At 45.1% G+C, this 22,213-nt stretch overlaps 1 protein-coding gene and 1 pseudogene across 6 annotated transcripts in view; one reads left to right on the top strand and one right to left on the bottom strand.

The window, feature by feature from the left end:
• Positions 6,509–10,009, bottom strand: Gm5912 (predicted gene 5912; annotated as a pseudogene).
• Positions 11,124–22,213, top strand: part of Prss54 (protease, serine 54) — a 17,272-nt gene continuing 6,182 nt past the window's right edge. Inside the window, exons 1-5 of one of the 6 annotated variants that reach the window (XM_006531368.4) lie at positions 11,124–11,190; positions 12,027–12,098; positions 12,230–12,324; positions 16,282–16,453; positions 21,745–22,003. In XM_006531368.4, the coding sequence (XP_006531431.1) occupies positions 12,264–12,324; positions 16,282–16,453; positions 21,745–22,003 (492 nt within the window). In that variant the 5' untranslated portion in view covers positions 11,124–11,190; positions 12,027–12,098; positions 12,230–12,263. Of the gene's footprint in view, positions 11,355–11,850; positions 12,099–12,229; positions 12,325–16,281; positions 16,454–21,744; positions 22,004–22,213 lie in introns of those variants that run through there. The other 5 variants (XM_017312965.2, XM_017312964.2, XM_006531366.3 and 2 more) reach the window with 5 other exon arrangements.

Genomic DNA, 22,213 nt, shown 5'->3' with positions numbered 1-22,213 from the left:
TTTAAAAAATGGCTGTCCTAACAGATGGTCAGGAATGCTGAATGTGGTTTCTGTATACCTGCCAGCCACTTGCATGTCTCCTTTTGAGAAATATCTACCTTTGACCATTTCAGATTTTTTAAAAATGCAGTATCTGTTGTTGAACACTGGGTCTTTCAGTGTAGTCCAGGTTGACTCAAGCTTGCTGTCCTACCTCAGCCTCCTGAGTGCTTGCTGGAATAACAGGCACACGCTATGGCCCTAGCACTTAGTCCACGTGTTTTGAATGATATAACTTTTCTCTGGCTATTGATTGAGTTGAGCTCCTTGGGTGTCTTGGATGTCACCCCCTCCCCAGATGCACATCTGCAAATACATGTTCCTGCTCTGAAGGCCATTCTTCATTCTGTCATTTCCTTTGTAATGTGTTTAGTTTGCTTTCTTCTCCATAGGCTGACACTGTACAAAGCTCACAGCTCGTTGGTCTGTTTTTGGCTTTCGTCTCTATGCTTTGGAGCCGTGTTCTAAAAAATCCTAAAACATCAACTCTCCCCCATGTTTTCCTCTACAAACTTCAGTCCACAGTTTCAGGCCTTATGGTTAAGCTTTAATCCATTTTGAGATACCTTTGAATACTGCGTGAGAACAGGATCTATTCTTATGTGTGTGGATACCCAGTTTCCCCCACAGCGTGTACTAAAGGGACTGTTTCCTCTTGGTGTTCTCTTGACAACTTGGTTGACAATTGATCAACTGACCACAAACACACATGGGCTCTATTCTATTCTACTGGCCTAAATATCTATTTTTATTCCAGTACCATGCTGTTTTGATTAGTATAGTTTTGTAGGACACTTTGAAATAAAATAGTGACAGGCCTCTAGCTTTGTTATTTGGTGGCAAATTTTTTTTTTTTTTTGCTTGATTCAGGATTTCCTGTGGCTCCATTTTAGGATTTTTTAAAATAACTATTTTATGTATACAAGTACACTGTAGCTGTCTTCAGACACACCAAAGGAGGGCATTGGTTGTGAGCCACCATGTGGTTGCTGGGAATTGAACTCAGGACCTCTGGAAGAGCAGTCAGTGCTCTTAACCCACTGAGCCATCTCTCCAGCCCCACCCCCACCCCTAATTTAGGATTTTTTTTCTTCTTTTACTATGAAAAAAAATGGCACAGATTTTTTTGTTTGTTGTTTGTTTTTTGAGAAAGGATCTCATTGTATAGATAAGGCCAGCCTCAAACATAGAAGTTCATTGGCCTCTGCCAGCTAAAGGGTTGGGATTAAAGACATGTGTTGCATTGTTATTATTATTATTATTATTATTACTATTAGCCTTTCAATTTTTGAGAGTTAGGGGTTGCATATAACCTGTAGATTAAGAACTAGATATTTTAACACTAATTCTTTCAACCTCAAACAGAGACTATTTCCCCAGTCATTAGTATCTCCCTTCATTACTGTTTCATGGCTTTTAGTTGATAAATGTTTACCCTTCTGATTAAACTTAGTCCTGAGTATTTCTGTGCTACTGTTATGAGATTGTTTTCTTTATTTCCTTTCTCACATAGTTGGTTGTTACTGTATAGAAATGGTGCTAATCTTCTCTCTGTGTATGTATTCAGGTGTGTGTGTAGATACATGTGCATGTGCCTATGCATGTGTGTGTGTGTGTGTGTGTGTGTGTGTGTGTGTGTGTGTGTATGAGAGAGAGAGACAGAGAGAGAGAGAGAGAGAGAGAGAGAGAGAGAGAGAGAGAGAGAGAGAGAGAGAGGGAATGTGTGCCTGTGGATGTGCCAGAATAGGGGCAGGGGTTGTAGCTCAGTTGGTAGGGTTCCTACCTAGTGCACACAAAGCTCTGGGTTTAATCCCCAGCAATACATAAACATGGTAAAGGGCAGCACTTGGGCAGTGGGAAAAAATCCGTTAGGATCAGGAGTTCCATCGTCTGCTATACAGCAAGCTTAATGTCATCCTTGAAATTATGAGACCCTGACTTAAAAGCAAGTTGGCAAATCTGTTGTGAGTACATACGTACGGAACTAAAATCCAGAATTTGGAGAGGGAGCTATACACCAGGGTTCAAACTAGCATTCCTCACAATAGACAAAGGATAGAAAAGTCCCATAAGTGCATCCATGGATGGATGGATGGATGGATGGGCAGACAAAATGTGGTATTTACAAAGGAATGAAGCATCTAGGGAGATGCTCAGTGGATAGAGTGTGCAATGTGTAAACTTAAGGTCCAAAGTCCACAAAATCCCAGGTGGCTGTGATGACCCACTTATAATCCCAAGACTCAGAACAGAGGCAGGTAATGACCAGTGCTAGCTGACTATGGCTACGAGCCTTATTGGTGCTCTCTGGGTTTGGCTGAGAGATTCTACCTCAGTGGAGAGCAATTGAGGAAGGTTTCAGATGTCATCCTCAGCCGCCCCACTCCCTACACACACATAAGGAATGAAACTCTGACACATGCCCCAACACACACAAACAATAAAGATAGCACATGAAGTGTCAGATGCAATGAGACAGATACAGTGTGGATCTAATTATATTCCGGGCCACAAGTAACCAGATTCCTCAAAACAGAAAATAGAACGGTGTCTGTTGACAGAGGTCATGGGCGTTACAGTTTGATAGAGGATGTTTCCCTTTAAAAAGATGAAAACTCTCTGGAACCAGTCGTGGTGGTGCACACCTGTAATTTCAGCATATAAGAGACAAGAGGTAGGAAGATCACCGTAGGTTTGAGGCCAGCCTGGTCTACATAAGTTTCAGGCCGGGCCTCCGGGACCGCTACATAGGGAGATCTCCTGCTTCAGAAAAAGAATTCTCTGCAGAACAGTGGTGATGTTGCACAACACCAATACACCAATACATTAGCACCACTGAACTGCTGTTTAAAAGTTTTAAGTGATGGGGTGGGGAGATTCTATGCAGATTTATCACAATAGGAATAAATGAATGAATAAGACAAACTAGTAAAAATGGCAGCGTGAGGAACTCTAAAAGTCTGCCATTCCAATAAAAACAAGTGAAAAATCTAATGAAAACCATTAAGGCTAAGTTTTTCAGAACTCTGGGAACCAAGGCCTTAATGGAACCAAAAGAATAAGTAGAATGAAAACCACCCAGTCCACAGGAAGGCAGCTCTGTTGTGTCTGGCTACAACATCCAACAAAGAATCATGGGTCACACAAAGGACCAAGAAGGGATGGTCTGCATGCAGAGGACTTACACGGTGCTAGGGATGAACCTAGGCCCCACCACTGAGCCACATTCCCTGGCCAATTAGCTATTTTCAGAATATTCAAACAACTAAATAAAGATAATAATAAAATTATGGAAACAGTGAATGAACAGAAAGACACTATTAGTAACTAAAGAGCTAGAACGTACAAGAGGACCCAAATGGGAATTTTGTAGCTGAAAGGCATAATACTCTTCCCCCACACCTCAAATTCCATAAAGCATTTCAGTTGCAGATTAGAATAGCGAGGAAAAGTATAATTTCCTCAGGATATCATCAGGCCTGAGAAACAAAAGATAAACGAACCAGGATACCACCAAATGCATCAACATGCGAATAATGAAAAGAGAGAGACAAAGGGGCAGAAATAGTCATGGTTACAATGGTCAGAAAAGTCCCATTTGTAATGAGAATGTGACTCCAGACAGGCAAGAAGCCCAACAAGCTTAAGGCAGGTAAGTACGAATAGTCACTATACTGGCTAGTTTTGTGTCAACTTGACACAGCTGGAGTTATCACAGAGAAAGGAGCTTCAGTTGAGGAAATGCCTCCATGAGATCCAACTGTAAGGCATTTTCTCAATTAGTGATCAAGGGGGAAAAGCCCCTTGTGGGTGGGACCATCTCAGGGCTGGTAGTCTTGGTTCTATAAGAAAGCAGGCTGAGCAAGCCAGGTGAGGCAAGCCAGTAAAGAACATCCCTCCATGGCCTCTGCATCAGCTCCTGCTTCCTGACCTGCTTGAGTTCCAGTCCTGGCTTCCTTGGTGATGAACAGCAGTATGGAAGTGTAAGCCGAATAAACCCTTTCCTCCCCAACTTGTTTCTTGGTCATGATGTTTGTGCAGGAATAGAAACCCCGACTAAGACAAATTGGTACCAGTGGAGTGGGGTATTCCTGTGACAACCTGACCATGTTTTGGGGAGGACTGTGGAAGGACTTTGGAACTTTGGGCTTGAAGATCCATCCATTGTTAAGACCTCTGTCGGATGTTGTGTAGGAGCTTGGAAGATAATGTTGAGAACACTGCAGAAGTTGGAGCTCTGGTGTGTGAAATTTCAGAGGGAAAATTAAAGACTCTTTTCAGGGCCATTCCTGTTTTGATTGTGAAGATTCTGTAGTTCTGGTTAGCTGGGGCTGAAGAATCAGCTGTGATTAACAAGATACCAGAACTACTAAAGCAAAAACTTTGCATTACTGGGACTATTGATGCTGGTTAGCTGGAGCTAAGAAATTAGCGGTGATTAAGAAGAGACCAGCATCATTGAGGTGACATCTTCTGGGAAGTATTTTCTGAAAGCACAGTGGCTGTGTTCCAGATATAGCCAAAGTTGTACCTTGTGCTGTGGCTGGACTTGGTAATGTGTAAGGGTCACCCAGGTGGTACTGGTTTTGAAGGCATGAAGGAGTTGAGCAGAGCAGCTGAGGCTTGGCACTGTGAGAGGCCATGGAAGGCCATTGGTGAAAGTGCAGCCTCAGTTGCAATTGATGGCCCAGGACTGAAGGGGTCATGCAGTGTTTTGGAGATGCCAGTACCATGAGATGACCACCAAGAGCAGCAGCAGCAGTGGAGTACAGGCATCTGGAGCCTAGAGGATGACTCGTGTGCTACAAAGGGCCTGGCTGGAGAAGTGACCCAAGCCCTTGGAGGAGCCCAGAAGATCGTGAGTTGGATCCCAGACATTGGACAGTTGGAGATTGACTTTTGCTTTTGATTGTGACTGTGCCCTGATATTTTCCCTCTTGAAGGAAGAAACTGTTTTAGTGGAGCCCACAGTTAAGAGACTTTTAATTGTAAAAAGACTTTGGATTTTAAAAGAGATGGATATTTTAAAGAGATTGAAATTTTAAGCATATGTAAAGACTGTGGGACTTTTAAAGTTATTTAGAATGGGGATGAATAAGATTGTAAGGGTTGAGGCTTACTAGTGATGTTTTTGTGTGTCAAGTTGACAAGGGGTCAATTGTACTGGCTAGTTTTGTGTCAACTTGACACAGCTGGAGTTATCACAGAGAAAGGAGCTTCAGTTGAGGAAATGCCTCCATGAGATCCAACTGTAAGGCATTTTCTCAATTAGTGATCAAGGGGGAAAGGCCCCTTGTGGGTGGGACCATCTCAGGGCTGGTAGTCTTGGTTCTATAAGAAAGCAGGCTGAGCAAGCCAGGTGAGGCAAGCCAGTAAAGAACATCCCTCCATGGCCTCTGCATCAGCTCCTGCTTCCTGACCTGCTTGAGTTCCAGTCCTGGCTTCCTTGGTGATGAACAGCAGTATGGAAGTGTAAGCCGAATAAACCCTTTCCTCCCCAACTTGTTTCTTGGTCATGATGTTTGTGCAGGAATAGAAACCCCGACTAAGACAGTCACATTATTCACGATAGCCCCAAAGTAGAAATAGTACTCTCACAGAGAAGAATGGATGGTAGTAATATTACATGTGTAGACATATGTGTAATACTGGCCAGTCTTATAAAAGAATGGAGCACCAATATACACAGTAACATGGAGAACCACGAAATCATTATGCTATATACAAGATGCCAGACACAGAAGGCCGCCAAGTACACAATCCAGTTTAGATGAAAGTTCAACACAGGGAAATGCACAGGGATGCAGGGTAGACTGATGGTTGGCAGGGCCAAAGAGACAGGAGGAATGGGACTGTACATAACCAGAAAAAATCTTGAAATGTCTCTGCAAAAAAAATGTCAAACAATTGATACCAATGCCAAAAGGACAAACCACCACAAACTTGGTACTTGTTCAAGTATCAGTGTGTTATCTAGTCTGCTGAATACATAAAGCATGACCACATTTTTTCAGTTTCTTCAAGTTATTTACAACTTGAATGTTTAGATTGGAAATTAAGAGTTTAAGTTAGTTAAACTAGAAGGCTATATATCTTCATTTTAAATGCCGGGGGCTGAGGAATAAGTCTGTCTTTTCTTTGAAGGCGACTGAGTCCTTGATTTTATTTTTGTGACCTAAGACAACAGATGAGCCTTTTCTTGTGAAATGACTGATTGATTGGTAATGACTGTCTATTCTGAGGGGAAGGGTGCAGTGTTAGATTAGTGATGTCTGCCATGAACATGGCTCTGGAGAACTGATTGTTTGCAAAGCCAGTCAATTATTTTCGTCTATCAGCCTGGTGAAGGAGAAAACAGATGCCTGTCTTTGGGGGTGATAAGTGGCCTCTTTGATTCATTGGCATAATCAAAGAGAAGATTTCCTTCAAAATACTGGACTTCTCTTTTCTTTTCTTTTCTTTTTTTTAGTTTTATTTTCTAATTTTTATTTATTTTTATTTTAACTTGTTTTGGCAGGGAGGTCACAAAGTAGGGTGGGGGACAGACATGGAAGGACTGGGAAGTGTGACGAGGATGTACAATGTGAAATTCTCAGAGAGTCAATAAAAATGTTATGTTAAAAAAAATCCTAACAAAATGCTTACAAACTGAATCTAGGAACACATTGAGAAGATTACACATTATGACCAAGTAGGCTTCATTCCCAAAAGGCAAAGGTGTTTCAACATACATAAATCAGTAAATGGAATACAGCATATAAACAAACTCAAGGACAGAAAAACATGAATTATTAAAGTAAATGCTGAAAACCCATTTGACAAAGTGATAAAAGCTCTGAGACTGTAGAAATACATGGAAATATGTCAAAATAATAATGGCTATATACAATAAATCTATAGCCAACATTATATTAAATATAGACACACTGAGCATTTCCTTGGAAATCAGGAACAAGATGTCCACTGTCCCCTACAGTATCAAAGTCTTAGATATAGCAATTAGATAAGAGAAGACATAAAAGGGACAATAGGAAGGGAGAAAACCACAATATCCTTTCTTATTTGAGATAGGTTCTTATTATGAGTTCTGGCTGGCCTGGGGCCTGTTTTGTAGACCAGGCTGGCTTCGCACTCATGGAGATCTGCCTACTTCTGTCTCCTGCCTGCGAAGATCAAAGGTGTGTGCTACTTCACCTAGCACATTTCCTGCTAGGTTTTTCAGTGAAGCTCCTCAGACTGCCCTGGAAAGCTCATGGGAATTTTCCTGCCTCAGCCTCTCAAGTGCTAGATCACAGATATGGGCCACCACACTCTGTGTGACTCGTGTCTTTTTGTCTGTTTATTTTGGCCAGAGAGTTCAGCCCAGTTCTAGTCACATTTACCAGTCTCATTGTGTTCTGGGATGTTTTGATTCTTTTCAGTGTGTGTGGCGGGCTGACAAGTTAGGTATTTTTACCTGTGGCACAGGCCTAAGTTAAATACTATATATATTAGGGATTATTTAGAAACAATTGTGTCTAAGGCTCCCACTTTTCTTCTCCAACCATCAAGCAAGAAAAAGGTTCAGGATTCTCAACAATAACCCTTTTTTAAAAAGAATCTAATCACCCATGGCAAGGAAAGAAACTGCACGAGTCAGAAATACCTTTTAACCTAAGCCATGTTCGGGGACTAGAAGTGACTAGGTCCTTTGGAAATTGGAGCTAACCCATGCTGTTCATGGGCAGAAGTTCCACTTTCTCTTCAGTGTATCATCAGCCCAGAGACATTCCTAGAGGTCAAACGTATGTGCTACTAGCACAATCCTGAGCAAGAGTCCTTTACCATATGGGCACAGGAGCTGGAGAGGTGGCTCAGTGCTTAAGAGTGCTTACTGTACTTCCAAAGGATCCAAGTCTGCTCCCATGCAGGGCACCCATGCAGAGCAGCTTGCAATTGTCTGTAACTTCAACTCCAGGGGAACTCAACATTAATGGTCTCTGAGCATTCACATATTTTCTCTCTCTCTGGAAGCATTTGTATTTACAATCACATACTCGTTCTCTCTTACACACACATAAAACAACAACAAAATACAATAAATATTTATAGTAAAAAAAAAAAAAGAGCCTTTGAAGACCATTCAAGATCCAAACTCAGGAAGTTGTTCTGAGATGCAACATTGCAGATTCTATTGTGTTTATCTGGGGACAGACTTCATAGATTTTATGTTCCAAGGGTAAACTATGTACTGAATGGGGAATTTAACTTGTCCTGAACCCTCAGCAGGGAAATGAGGCTAAGAAATGAAGTGTTTCCACTTTGGTTATCTCAGCTTCCACCCAAAATTACAGTTTGCATCCTGGTTTTGATTTCATCCTTCCACTATTTAAAATGGTTTTTATCACACTCTAAATTTTGGTAAACAGTCCTGCTCTATCTAGTCACATCCCCATCCTTGCATCTCAAAGGAGGACAGAACATCTGTCTTCTCCCTGGCATCTGAGCGACGGGCAGTGGTCCATGTGTCAGTCTTCATCTGAGTCACCGGGGCCCATGTACTGGCAGATGGCGTTATAGTGGAGCTCCACCACCTGGTTCTCTCTCCCAAGTTGGACCAAAGCGTGACTCTGCGCTCTGTCCCGACTCATAAGAAGTCCCACCTTTCCAGCATGTGGTCCCAGCACCACCATCACGCTGTGGCCTTCTCCCTTGGGAATCAGGGTCTCCAGCATGTCTTCTCTCACATCTTCCAGAACTCGGCCTTCATCCGTTCGACACAAATAGGTGTCTGGGCTCAGGACATCTTCAATTGTCATCTTGGTGTTATAATAGCGGCCACTCTTGTGTAGTTTGTCAATGAACCGCACACGTAGGTCCCTGTGCAACCAGTGCTTGTTTCTAGGGGCTGCTTTCTCAATCTTGGGCACAGGTCCATCCTGTCGGTCGAGAACGTGTTTCTGCTTCTTCTCCGAATCCTTCTGCCTCCTCTTTGAGTCTTCCTGATTCTGTACGGCCTTCGATGACGAGGCTGTCCCAGTTGCTCTGTTCTGCTGCTCTGTGGAAGTTTTGCTCACATGGCCTGGCTTCGAACTATCAAACTCCTGCTGGGAAACAGGCCGCAGGCAATACTCACTAACAGTCACAATGCGGTTGCCCACTGCCAACCTAACCATGGCCCATATATTGTCAGGATCTAGGCCTCTACCTTGCCATAGGCCCTGGTAGGGGCCAGAAAGGACAACCACAGCTCTTCCATGCATCAGCCCTTGAGGTTGGCCTTCCTTATCCTTCTCTCGATCCCCATCTGGTCTTGGTGGGTGGTGAGAGCCTGTGGAGGTCAAGTTCCGAGCCTCCATCCGGTTGGCACCTAGTCCTAAGCCCTTCAGCCTTACAGAGTTGACTCACCTGACTGAAGGTATTGCCGATGCCCTTGCCAGGTTTCCATCCCATGCCCCGCAACATGGCCAGCCCATAGGCCTCCACAGGGACTGCCTCATAGTCTGCTTCCTCCGGCACTGTCTCAGCCTGAGGTTCGCTGTCTGATCCTTCCTCACTGGGAGTACATCCTTTCTGGATCATGGGCATAGTGAGCGTGGGGTCAACACCTGCATTCTCCCTCTCCTCCAGAGACTTCTGGGATTCCTCAATGAGTTCCTTCACACCTGGGATAACGCACCGTCTGACATCAACACGGTGCTAGTTTCTGAGGATGGCTTAGGGTTCTTGGATAGAGGTTGCCTGCGAGAGCCATTCTGGATCAACGGGATAACCAGCTCCTTGGGGGCTTCTGGAGGGTTCACACTCTGCAGCTCCCTCCCTTCCACGGTCGCCAAGAAATCTTTCTCCTCTGGGTCCTGTCTTTCCCCATCTCCGAGGTCTGCCAGTCGCCTCCGGACAGACGTGCGAGTGAACCCGAAAGAAATTGGAGCCATTGATGGGGCAGACGGTGGCGGACTCTCACGGCTCGCCATCTTCACTCGAGTTGCAGTACTGGACTTTTCTAAAAAGCATTTTTTAAAAAATAAAAAATAAAAATTCATGGTTTTATAAGTAACCGCTCATCTATTATGCCCCTGTGAGTAACTTCCAATCAACTCACTGGTTCACCAGACTAGATTTGGATGAAATCATTTCTCCGGTTTCCTGCTGTGCTGTCTAGGGTGAATAGAAACAGATTCCTCAAGAAATGGTCACTTGACAGTCCCTGCCCCCCACCTCCCAAGGGCAACTATTGCTATCTCTGCTTCTACCCCAGATAAAAACATCGTGACTTAAGCAGAGAAACTGATGGCTCACCATCTCTAGGCTGTAAACATCTGGGTTCACACTCTCCTGTCAATCTCCAGGTGGCTGACTCTAAGGAAGTGACCAATCTGAGCCATTGTGTGTCCTTGTCTGGGAAACATTTCCTTTGTTCTTCCAGGGAGGGCATGGCTGGGGAGTGAGAAACTAGCACAGGAAAGGTCTTAGGGACTTTCAACATCAAACAATGGCCAGATCAGTTCTCACTGCCCAAACCCACTCCCTCAGAAGATATCAGGGGCCAGTAGGAAACAGCCATCACTTTCTTACGATCCACAGTCTATCCTCCCCAGAACTGCCTGTCTTTGGCCACTATTATCCACCAAGGAGGTCTCTTCTGAGAGCCCATGCCAGCAGCCCACAAGCTCTCTGTGTTTCTACAGAGTTCCATCTTACCATGACGTTGTCAGTACTTGTTTAATCCCAGCAGTTGTGCGGAACCAAGGCTGCTGGAGAGCAGATCCAACCTGGCCACATGGTTTCTTAGAGTCTGCCCAGTAGTGTGGCTTGGACTCACAAGCTGGAAGTCTCCAAGAAACCATACTGGCAGGGGGACTCAAGATAGGCTTACTCTGACAGGCAACTTGCATAAATGGGAGCAGGTGCTGAGCAGGAGACAGCAGATGGCTACAACCAAGGACCTCAGCATCTTGCAAAGGGGACATCTTCTTAGTCATACCCAAAAAAGCATCTTCCGAAATAACCCCATCAAGGTCAGGCTATTCATACATTTCCTCCTGTCCCTCTTAAGTTCTCGGGTTCAAACGTTTGCTGAGAGATGCCGTGGTAACCATGACGCCACAATGGAACATTCTTCCCGAGGCGTAGAAGAAACTCCGCTGTAGAGCTCTGCTGCATAAGGCCACAGTGAGTTCGTTTCTCCTTTAGTCGGAATAGTTCACAGAAGAACTCGAAGCATCATCCTGAGGACAAAAGAAACATCTCATGTCATGAGGGGAACATGGTGACTTAGAACTGTGCACACAGTTTCCTTGGGTCATGGCGCACAGTCTGAGGCACCAGGATATGAGGTGATGCTCCCAGGGGCTTAGGGGTTCAGACAGTTTTGAGCTCACATTTCAGATTCGATGCTGAGTTGCTGTGTGACCTTGAGCCTGTTACTCCATGTCCCCTGGGTATCAGTTTCTGAGTCTGTAAAATGGGGATTGTGAGAGTGTCTGAGTCTAGGAGGTCTACATGAGTGTACAGAGCAAACGTTGGGACTGTTACCAGTGATGACATCCCAGCAACCTTTTTTTTTTGTTGTTTTTGCTGTCATTGTTTTTGTTTTCCTTTTTTAAGATAGCGCCTCTCTGTGTAACAGGCCTGGCCATCCTGGAACTCACTCTGTAGACCAGATTGGCCTTTCATTCATAGAGATCCACCTGCCTCTACCTCCCTAGTGCCTGGATTAAAGGCGTGCGCCATCACTCCCAGGCCTGATGTGAGTTTTAATAGGAGGGAGACATCACAGTAAGAATCTAAGCTCTGGGAGAGCTCCCACCAAAGCCCTGTCTTCTCTTTCAGCAGTGTTTTATGGCTATAGAGTCAAAGCAAGGGTTGAATTCCACAAATCAAAAGCCAACCCTTTTTAGAGAACCAACTCTCTAGCACAACCAGGGCCCCCAGGCTGCTCTGAGAAGACAACTGGAAAAAAAAAAAAAAAAAAGCAGACTACCTTCTCTCCTTGGGCCATCTCACAGCCAAGTATCCGGAGCCAGACAGCCTCTTCCTTGTCCATACCTGCTCAGAATCCAGCGCTGGGGATGTGACAGGTCAGTTTACTCCATCTGGGAACCTTGTTGGCAAAAGGGAACAGGCTTGTACTGTGAGGACCACCCCATTCGGGGAGCAGGGGAACCTGCCTGTGGACGGGGATGGAGTCACAGGTCTTCTGTCTTCCCAGCTGCTCATGGTGCTCGCTGTGCTTCTCTCTGGGGATGGCAGAGATGCGAGGGATGCTGCTGATGCTGCTGTACATATCCCACTCGTCATCTGCCAGTGAGTGTGCGGCTCCCTTCCCAAGGCGTTCAGTGACAGGTGGAGCCTGAGGTAGGGTGGGGGTAGGACGGAGGGTCATCCAGGAGATCAGAGTGGCCCTAAATGCCCAGAGAGGGACTCACTGGGCAAGGAAGACCATCCCCAGCCCTTTGTCCTGGTGTGTGACAGCAGGTGTGAGTGGCAGGAACTAGGAAATGCAGAGTGTTAGGGTACGGATATGAGTCTAATACTAAGGATGGAAAACAGGAAAATTAGCAACAGGGCCCAGAGTGGCCTATAAGGCATAAGTGTCAGAGTGAGAATGGCCTCCCACACTCAGCCTTGCCCACCTGAAGTGTGCTGAGCTCTGTGAACTCTGACCCTCATCAGGATGAGTCCCGCAGTGGCAGAGGTTTCCCTTGTTGCAAAAGTGCCTGGTGTTGTCCCCTCCTCCCTGGCCTGTAGACTGCTCAGCACTAACAAGTACAGCCTAGGAAAGAGCAGACAAACAAGGGACAGCTGAGTGAAGCAGGCTCTGTCCACCTTTGCTGCCATTGGTTAGACGGAAGATACATACATACATACATACATACATACATACATACACACACACACACACACACACACACACACACACACACACACACACTGTGCAAAGACCCCACACCATCTTCAGCCTCCTCTATTTCCCTGCCAAGGAGACCAAGAAATGCCCAGAAACACAGACATGGCATCTCTCCCACTAAGCCATAGCTGAGAGCCAGAAAAACAAAAAACAAACAAACAAACAAACAAACCCCAAACTCTTGCTCTCTGGACCAAATTTTCTCTTCATGGCATTAGCAATAGAATCTGGGGACAAGGCAGGGAGGGACTCTGCACAAGTACTCTACTACCCAGGTACTTACCCAGCACCCAAGTGGCACTTTGGAAAAAGGAATGTCGTCACATATACGGAGTCCCTTGGCTTGGGAAGGATTGACTAATGCCTGCCTTACAGATCACCAATTTCTCTAGAGAAAAACCAAGGCCAAGCCAAGGAATTTCATTGTTGGTATTTCTGCAGTGGTTAGTGGCTTTAGTGTTCTCCCAGCAAAGACTATGGATGGATGGAAATTTGGTCTTGGGATACCTCACGGTGAAGAGGTCCTCTGTGTTCTTTTATGTTGTTGATTTGTTTTGTTTTGAGACAAGAGTCTCACTATGTAACGTTGGCTATCCTGGTGCTCACTAGGTAGACCAAGCTAGCTTTGATCTACTTATGTCTGCTTCCTGAGTGCTAAGGTTAAAGGTATATGCTGCCATGCCTAGCCCTCTCTGGGTTCTTGACAATACTGGAGATGGCAGTGGACTCTGTGTTCTGGAAATGTCTTTGCTGCTGCCATGCTAGGTCACCACTGAGAGAAACCCTTCTATTCTTGTTTTATCATCTAAACGCGCAGCACATCCTTTGGGTCATATCTCTGTGCCCCAGACCCTCAAAGTCCATCCCTACATGCTCACTTCTCACCCCAATGCCTGGCAGGGCTCTGTGCAGGTGGATGAATGGATGCAAAGGCATTCGCTGGGAGTCCAGTGCACAGGACCTGCTGTGGGTGCCTGTTACATGGCTTGGAGACCCAAGGCCACCAACACAGAAGCAAGCATTGATTTGAGAGCGAGCAGGGAGTTGGCTTGCATTTTGGGGGGAACAGAATTGCCAGTGTTGCCCCAAGGCTCAGCAGTTATTTATAGAGCTATAGTTTGCATATTCCCATAATCTTCTGTATGATCTTACAACAATCCCAAGTGGTGTACAGCCAGGCGGCCCACGACTACACCCTCCAAAAGAGGAAACAGCATCAGAGAGTAGCAGCTTGCCCAAGATCTCAGAACACTACTAACTTGATTTCGAAGTCTGCATCCAGGCACTTCACAAATACATATCTACGCTGGTAAATGTTTAGCAAGTGCAATGTCTAGAGATTCTTGTAGATGCCTGATACTCTCAAGATGGAGAATCTCTACACCCTGGCTCCACAAGGAGCTGAAGAGCCCTGTGGGCATTAGAACTCAACAGAACAAGGTATATAAATGGCAAAGGGAGGACACGGAACAATAGAGGGAGTCAGCAACTTGGGGAGCAACATAGTTCATGGAGTTGCCGCCTTCTTATGAATGATGCCAGAAAAGTGGGGGGCTCAGCTCACCACACCCAGCACTATAAGGAAGTCAGTCTCTGGCCCCTGCCTTCTCTTCCCTTCTCTTGCTTCCATGATTTTTTCCTGTTCTAACAGTCTCCATGTTTATATGAATATAGACTGCTAAGGACAATACAGGTCCACCCAACCTCAAGCAGACAGAGGGAACATATCATTTAAACAACACTTGTATTCTCCTGGAAACAAAATCCAGGCTTCCCAGAAGACAGCTCGGCTGGACAGCCTAGAAGGAAGAGGCTGAGCAGGACTGGGAAGGGGGACAGAGACAGGTTCTACATGCCAGGACTTTTATCTCCTTCATGATAGGGAGTCAATAACTGACAGAGTCCTTTTATTCATGCACCAGATAACTTATAGAACACCAGCCAGATACTAGACACCACACTAGCTCCTAGGGACATGCTAATAAGCAAAACAGACCTGGTTAGGAGGAGCCATGTGTGCCAGAAGCTTGCAGGGGATGTAGGGAAAGGCAAGAGTGAATTTAAAGCTGAGGGGGGCTGGAACACAGATCACGACAAGGCAAGTGGTAGAGTTTGGGTTCCTCTGCACTGACCCTGTATGCTTGCGGCCTGTGTGATGGAGACAGGTGCTACCTGCCCTAAAGCCAGAGTTCTCCAACCATCTTAGCAGTGCCCGCCTTCAGGGTTATGGGAGAATTGTCCTATAATATATGAATGCTGGCAGTGTTCAAACCTTCGGACCTCAAGACCCTTTCATACTCTTATGTTATCCTGATCCCTAAACTAGTTTTGCTTGTGTCGGGGGAGGGAGCTTTGTCCTAGTTTTACTTCTGTTGCTAAACACCCCATCAGAGGGGTTCAAGTAGATTGTCACATCACGCCCATACTCAAGAGCTGCCTACTTGTTTGCTTAGCTAGCTTTCTTGACTATTTTTTCTTATTGACAAGGTTTTACTATGGACTTACTGGCCAGAACCCACTCTGCTCACTCTGTAGACCGTGCTGGCCTCAGACTCACAGAGACACCCCTACCTTTGCCTCCTTGAGTACTGGGGTTAAAGATGTAGCCACCACCCCTATGGCTTCTTTACTCTTGTACAGTTAAGGACACCCTCTCCCCAGGAAACGGTACTGCCCAGGGTGACCCTGTTCTTATATCAATTAGCAGTTAAGACAGTCTTCAACAGACATGCTCTCAACCCAACCTTATCTAGATAATTCTTCATTAAGACTCTCTTTCAAGTGATTCTGGGTTGCACCAAGTTGATAATTAAAACTAACCACCACAGACTTTATTTTTCACACTTAACGTAGTAGAAAATAAGCTAGAGAAAGCGAAAGCACAAGGATATACAAATCCATGCACGCATTTGGCCATCAGAGTGCTGACATCCCAAATCTGGAAAACTGCACCATACACGTGTGAGAGGAGAGTTGAGGAAGCAAGCAACAGCTTTTCCCTGAAGGAAGGGTCTAGACTCTACAGGATGCCTATGGGTCCTTTACCACCCGCTTTTGTACAAAGGATGGCAGACAAGGCCTAGCAAGAGGTGCTGGGCTTGGCTGAGAGGCGCCAGTAGTAGGGTCTAGTGGGACTTTTACAAAGTTCAGAAATGCTGCCAAGCATCTTTAATATGGACGATCTCCTGGGATAAACAAAGCATCAGGGCGGTAGGGTGAGCCCCAAGCAAAACAGCCAGTGGAACAGGAGTCCTGAGGTCTGGGGAAAATGGTGGCGCTCACAGCGGGGGGGGGGGGCCCTGGGGGGGGCGCTAGCTCCCTGCCTTATGGTGAGGCCTATGCTCCCTCTGCAGTTTGCGGCATCCAGAAAGCCACCATCGCGGACAAGTTAAAGGAGAACCTCGTGAGCAGCACCGAGTTCCCCTGGGTGGTGTCCATCCAGGACAAGCAGTACACCCACCTGGCTTTCGGCTGCATTCTCAGCGAGTTCTGGATCCTCAGCACCGCCTCCGCTCTCCAGCACAGGCCAGTCCCCCCACCTCCACCCCGTGTGAGGGTTGGGGAGTGGAGTGTCCCGAATGCCTGGGGTCTAGTGGGGTCTGCAGGATTGACTCTGGGTGTGTGTGACTTTTCGCCAAGGTCCTGAGCTCACTCACCAGTGGTTCATTGGGACTTTGCTATGAGGACCGAGGGTGGCGCCAGCGAAAAGCAGGATGCTATCTATTGTGTCTAGGAATCCACTTGTGATTTTGCCACAATCACGAAGGCGTGGCTTCTTTGATTATGTCCATCGGGTGTACTTCCAGAATAAGTTAAGGAAGTCGACAGGAGCCCTGTCAAGACACTCTGGGCCTCACAAATGTCGCTGCCACAGACCGAAATATACAGAGAAAAGTGGAAAGAAATTGAGCTGCTTTCAGAATGCTTTTCTCTGGGTGCTAAGAACACCCATGGCTTTCTTTCTCTAATTGTGCTTGCATATGTACCCCCAAATTATCTACTGTAAGCTCAAATTCTTACAAATAAGAAAAAAAAATCATATGACTAAAGAATTTGGCAAATATTCTAAAAATATTTTCATAAGTATTGTAGAATACCTAACTTCTAGTCCAATGAACTTAGCTTTTGAGAATCGACATTAAGAAGGCAATTTCAACCTCTTGGGAAGAAAGGTTTCATGTACATGTTCATTGTGTGGTTAATAAACACTGAGAATGCCAGACAGAAAGTAACCATCTAACGGATGTTATGACACAGGCCTGTGATCTCAGCACTTGGAAGGTGGTGGCAGAAGGATCGGGAGTCCACGGTCATCCTTAGCTATATATGGAGTTTGAGGCCAGCCTGGGCTACATGAGACTTGGCCTCAAATATGAACGCACACACACACAAACAAAAAACAAAAAAACAAAAAACAAAAAGCAAACATTCAGTTACCGCAGATAAAACAAATGATAATTTCTTGCATATGTGAGATAGTATAATATGCATTACATCATCGGAGGGAGGAAGCATAGGGATTTGTTTGTATGTGCTTGTGTGATGTGCACATGTGTGTGATTCCTGTCTGCATGTGTAAGGGTGACATTAAGTGTCTTCCTCCATTGCTTTCCACTTTACTGAAGCAGGGTCTCTCATTGAGCCTGAAGCCCACTGATTTGGCTGGTTTTGCCTAGAGTTCCCAGTCTCCACCTCTTGAGTGCTAAAACCACAGGCAAGCTACTTAGCTTTTATCTGGGTACTAGGGATCTGAACTCTGGTCCTCATTCTTGCAAAGTGAGTGCTTTATCCACTGAGCCATCTCCCCAGCCTGAAAGTAGAATCATCTTAATTGGCTAAAGAAAGTAAAATGCAAACCCCTGATAGGATATACTCTGTAGCTGCTGAGTTTTTAATACTTGTTTTGTGTATTTTAAAATTACTTTTATTATTCTTTCTGTGCGCGTGGAAAACAATGGGCATCATAGGGCATTTTGTTTTTATTTATTTTTTAAATTAAATGTTCTTTATAAAATATATTTTAATCAGGTTTCTCCCACCCAACTTCTCTTCACCTCTTTACCTCCTCAGCCCCCTTCATTCTCTCTTTCAAAAGCAAAAACCAAAATTCCTCAAAAACGAAAACAAGCAAAACAAGCAAAAGATCACCAAGATTTAAAAAAAAAAAAAAAAAAGCCAAACAAGACAAAAGTGGAACAAAAAGGTCCACAAGAATACCACTGAATTTGATTTGTGTTGTCCTGGGCATGGGCCTTCCTTCCCTAGGGTGTGGTTGAGATACCCAATACCCGGTAGCTCCACTAGAGAGAACTGATTTTCCCTTTGCCAGCAGGTATCAATTGCAAATAGCTTCTTGGTTAGGGTTGCTGCCTGTAAGTCAAGAAGGAAACAAACCTACTGATATTCTATCTAACCTTGGACTTGCTGTGTCTGCTTCCCCCTCTCAGTGCTGGAACCCTGTCTGGCTTAGACCGGTGAAGGTCTTGTGTGTGCTGCCACACAGTCTCTGTAAATTCACATGCACATCAGTTCTGTTGTGTCCGGAAGACATTGGTTCCTTGGAGTCATCCATCACCTCTGGCTCATACAATGCACCTCTTCTTCCTTGTAGATCTCTGAGCCTTGAGAAGGAGGTGTTTAATGAACACATCTCATTTAGGACTGACTGCTCCTAAGACTCTCACTCTCTGCACGTTGTCCAGTTGTGGGTCTCTGTCTTAACTCCCATCTACTACAAGAAAAACCTTCTTTGATGTGGTTTGACATGGATGTCATTAGGAGTCATTTTATTGCTTTGTTCCTTTAGCAGAAGAATAAATAGTATTAAGGTTTTCCCCCTAGGCCCATGACCTATCTAGTCTCATGTTCTTGGCCACTTTATATAAGGTATAGGTTCTGTCTTGTGGAGTTGGTTGGTTACTCCCATATTTGTGCGACTGTAATACTGGTGTATCTTGCAGGCAGGTTGCTGTTGTAGGTCAGGGTTTATAGCTAAGTGATTTTCATGAGGTTTTCCCTCTGGTACTGTGCTGACTACCTTCCAGAACCATGAACACTAGTCAGTATGAGTGGAGCTTCTAGTTAGGCACCAGATCAACTTCTCCTTGTTCAACGTCATAAGGGATGTCTTCAGCAATGTGGCCTTACCATCAAGTTGTAGAGAGTAACCAGTCGCCTTGGCAATCTTCTGTTATGTTTGAGGATTCCATGGGATCCCTTTGGCCAGTGACTCAGTAGCATGTAACCCATTCCTGACACTGGAGGTTAACTTGGTGCCATATGATGTCTAGTTCATTGTGGACGCTCCACCCTTGACCCTCACACTGGTCGGAATATATATATATATATATGGTTTATTTACAGAGCCTTGACTTTTATTATTTTAAAAAGTTCCATATTTATTTCTCTTTCTGACCCTGTGCTTGTGCCTTCAACATGTTCACAACAATTTTCAGGAAAGCCTGCGATGCTGTGTCAAACTCTGGACCACTCTGAGTGTCTCCAAGCACTGTCTTCCGAAGGGCCAGAATAATGTTTAAATAGAAATCCATGTATACAGGTGACTACACAAAGAAGAAAAGATACGCCATGAAAACATCCCTCAGTCACTAGTTTCCTTCCCTTGCATCATGTCCTGTCATCAATTTCCAGGATATTTCTCTTTAAAAAAAAAAACACTAATGTGTTCATGGGTATCTATATATCTTTCCATAGTGATTCTTGGGTCTGTTAGTGCAGACAGAATCCTCTCTCTCCTGGTCATCCCAGGTTTCCATAACAGAATATCGTAAACCGGGTGGGTTAGCCACAAAGTCCAAGGTCAGTGTGCCAGTGTGTTTGCTTCCTTCTAGCTGAATCTTCACACGGCTATTCCCCTCTGTATGAAAATAGGACAGAAGAGAGATTGTGGAAGGCTCCTGACATCAGCCCCAGTCCCACACATATGCATACACACACACATACACACATGTATATATACACACACATACACACATATGTACACACACATACATATATATACACATACACATACATATATACATATGCACATACATATATATACATATACATACATACTTACACACATATACATACATATGTACACACACACACACACATACATATACCCCCCCACCACACACACACACGAAAAGAAGAACTCTCACTCCCAGTTCATAGCCTCTCTATGGCTTGCTCTTTTCCACTGAAGACCTTCAAGGCATGGCTCTCCCCTTCCTATTGCTCCTCTGGCTTCAGGTATTAAATGTTTCTGTGGAATAGTCTGAGGTGATTCTGATTTTAAGCAGGGTGACTCCGAATGCTCATATGCCATGGAGACGCCTGGCTCAGTCTTGCTTCCCAGCGCCTGCTGTTATTCCTCATTTCACTTTCATGAGTTTCATGAGTTAGACAAGAGTGTGTATGATCAAACTTAGAATGACTTCATCTTTGGTGGACTGGATGTCCAGCTATGCCAGATGGCTCCCATCTGTCACTCACGAGCCACTCTCTACTCTTCCCCCTTCTGGTGGGCCCCAGAGGGTTGGCCTGCATGAGTAACAGCAGCGGTTTGGCTTGCCTTGCCTACTGGTTCCTGTTGGGTCGCATCAATGCAACATACAATGCCTGGAGGAGACACTACTATCAGGGTCTCTATTCTCCAGCTCCATATAACCTTGCCTGGCCTAAAACTCTTCTCACCTAGGGAGTCATCTGTGTCGGAGACCTGGGCTTGCGAGACCATGCCTCAATGAAGACAGTGAAAGAGGGACTCAGAGTGATTCCCAAACACACACACACACACACACACACACACACACACACACGGAAATGAAAACGGACACTTGAGAAAACTTTGCTGGCTTCTAACTCGTTTTGGTCATTGTCCTCAGCCTACTTACTAAGGCTTTAACTGTGTTTTCTATTCTCCCACATGCTGTTTCTAACTTGACTGTCATTCTTGACCTTTCTGCTGAGAATCTTCTCACCCAGCTCCTGAGCTCAGTGGCAGCAGATGTCGCCAGTCACTCGCAGCTGTCCTGCTTGAATGCTGGGTGTGCAATCCTCTTTATGGTTTCACCTTGTGCTCATTTGCTTATAGTTTCTTGGACGTGTCCCAAGGGATGAAGAAAAAAATACCCAGCTTAACTCCACCACTGTTAACCACTGATACGCCATATCTCCCCACTCATAGCCATAGCATATCATTCATAGGATATGTAAGGAGAGAAGCATTCAGTTGCTAAGACTGTGAGTGAGAGTTATGGTTACATAGCTGGTATGATCACTACTTTGTTTAAACACACTTCTATATGGAGAAAGTTACCCAGTAACATGTGAACAGATGATCTTTGGTTGGTAAGATAAATGTACTAAGACAGAAGATTCCCCCGGTGAGACCTTGGGCTCACCAGGGAAAACACAAACCTAGAAATTCCTTGGAGACTGAGTTCAAAGGTATGAGTAAAAACTAACCCAGGGTTTGGACAGATGGCTCAGTGGTTAGAATGCATCTTGCTCTTCCAGAGAGCCCAAGTATGATTCTCAGCAACATTAAGTAGCTTACAACGACCAGTAGCTCCAGATCCAAGGAATCCAGTGCCTCTTCTGGCCTTGGCAGTTATACACACACGCACACACACACACACACACACACACACACACACACACAAATTAAAAATAAAACCAAAATACTCAGGGTGAGGGGTTGGATGAACATACCAGATTGAAAATAAAAACCATGAGAAATGAGGGCAGTGGGAAGCTTCCTTGCTGCCGTGCCTTTTCCAAATCCCTTCTGTTGTTTTTCTCTCTAGGAAGGAGGTTATTGCTGTTGTTGGTATATCTAACATGGATCCCCGAAAGACTGACCACAGAGAGTATTCAGTCAATACCATCATCCCCCATGAGAACTTTGACAACGTCTCAATGGGCAATAACATAGCCCTCCTGAAGACAGAATCCGCCATGCATTTCAACGACCTGGTCCAGGCCATCTGCTTCCTGGGCAAAAAGCTACATAAGCCACCAGCCTTGAAGAACTGCTGGGTAGCAGGATGGAATCCCACGTCTGCAGTTAATGCATTCCTTCTCCTAGAGGAGGCTGTGTGTGCTGGCGGTGGGGGTGACTCGGAGGAACTTCTTTAGGGCTTGTCTTAATCAATCAGGATGCTTGATGTTTAGGGTTGATTCCCAGTGTTTGCCTTTGTGGGTGGGCTCTCCTCCTCTTCCTCTTCCTCCTCCTCTTCTCCCTCCTCTTCCTCATCCTTCTTTTCTTTTCTCTTC

Source organism: Mus musculus, chromosome 8, assembly GCF_000001635.26.
Source record: "Mus musculus strain C57BL/6J chromosome 8, GRCm38.p6 C57BL/6J".
NCBI classification, from domain to species: domain Eukaryota; kingdom Metazoa; phylum Chordata; class Mammalia; order Rodentia; family Muridae; genus Mus; species Mus musculus.
This window is presented reverse-complemented; position numbering and strand designations above follow the sequence as displayed.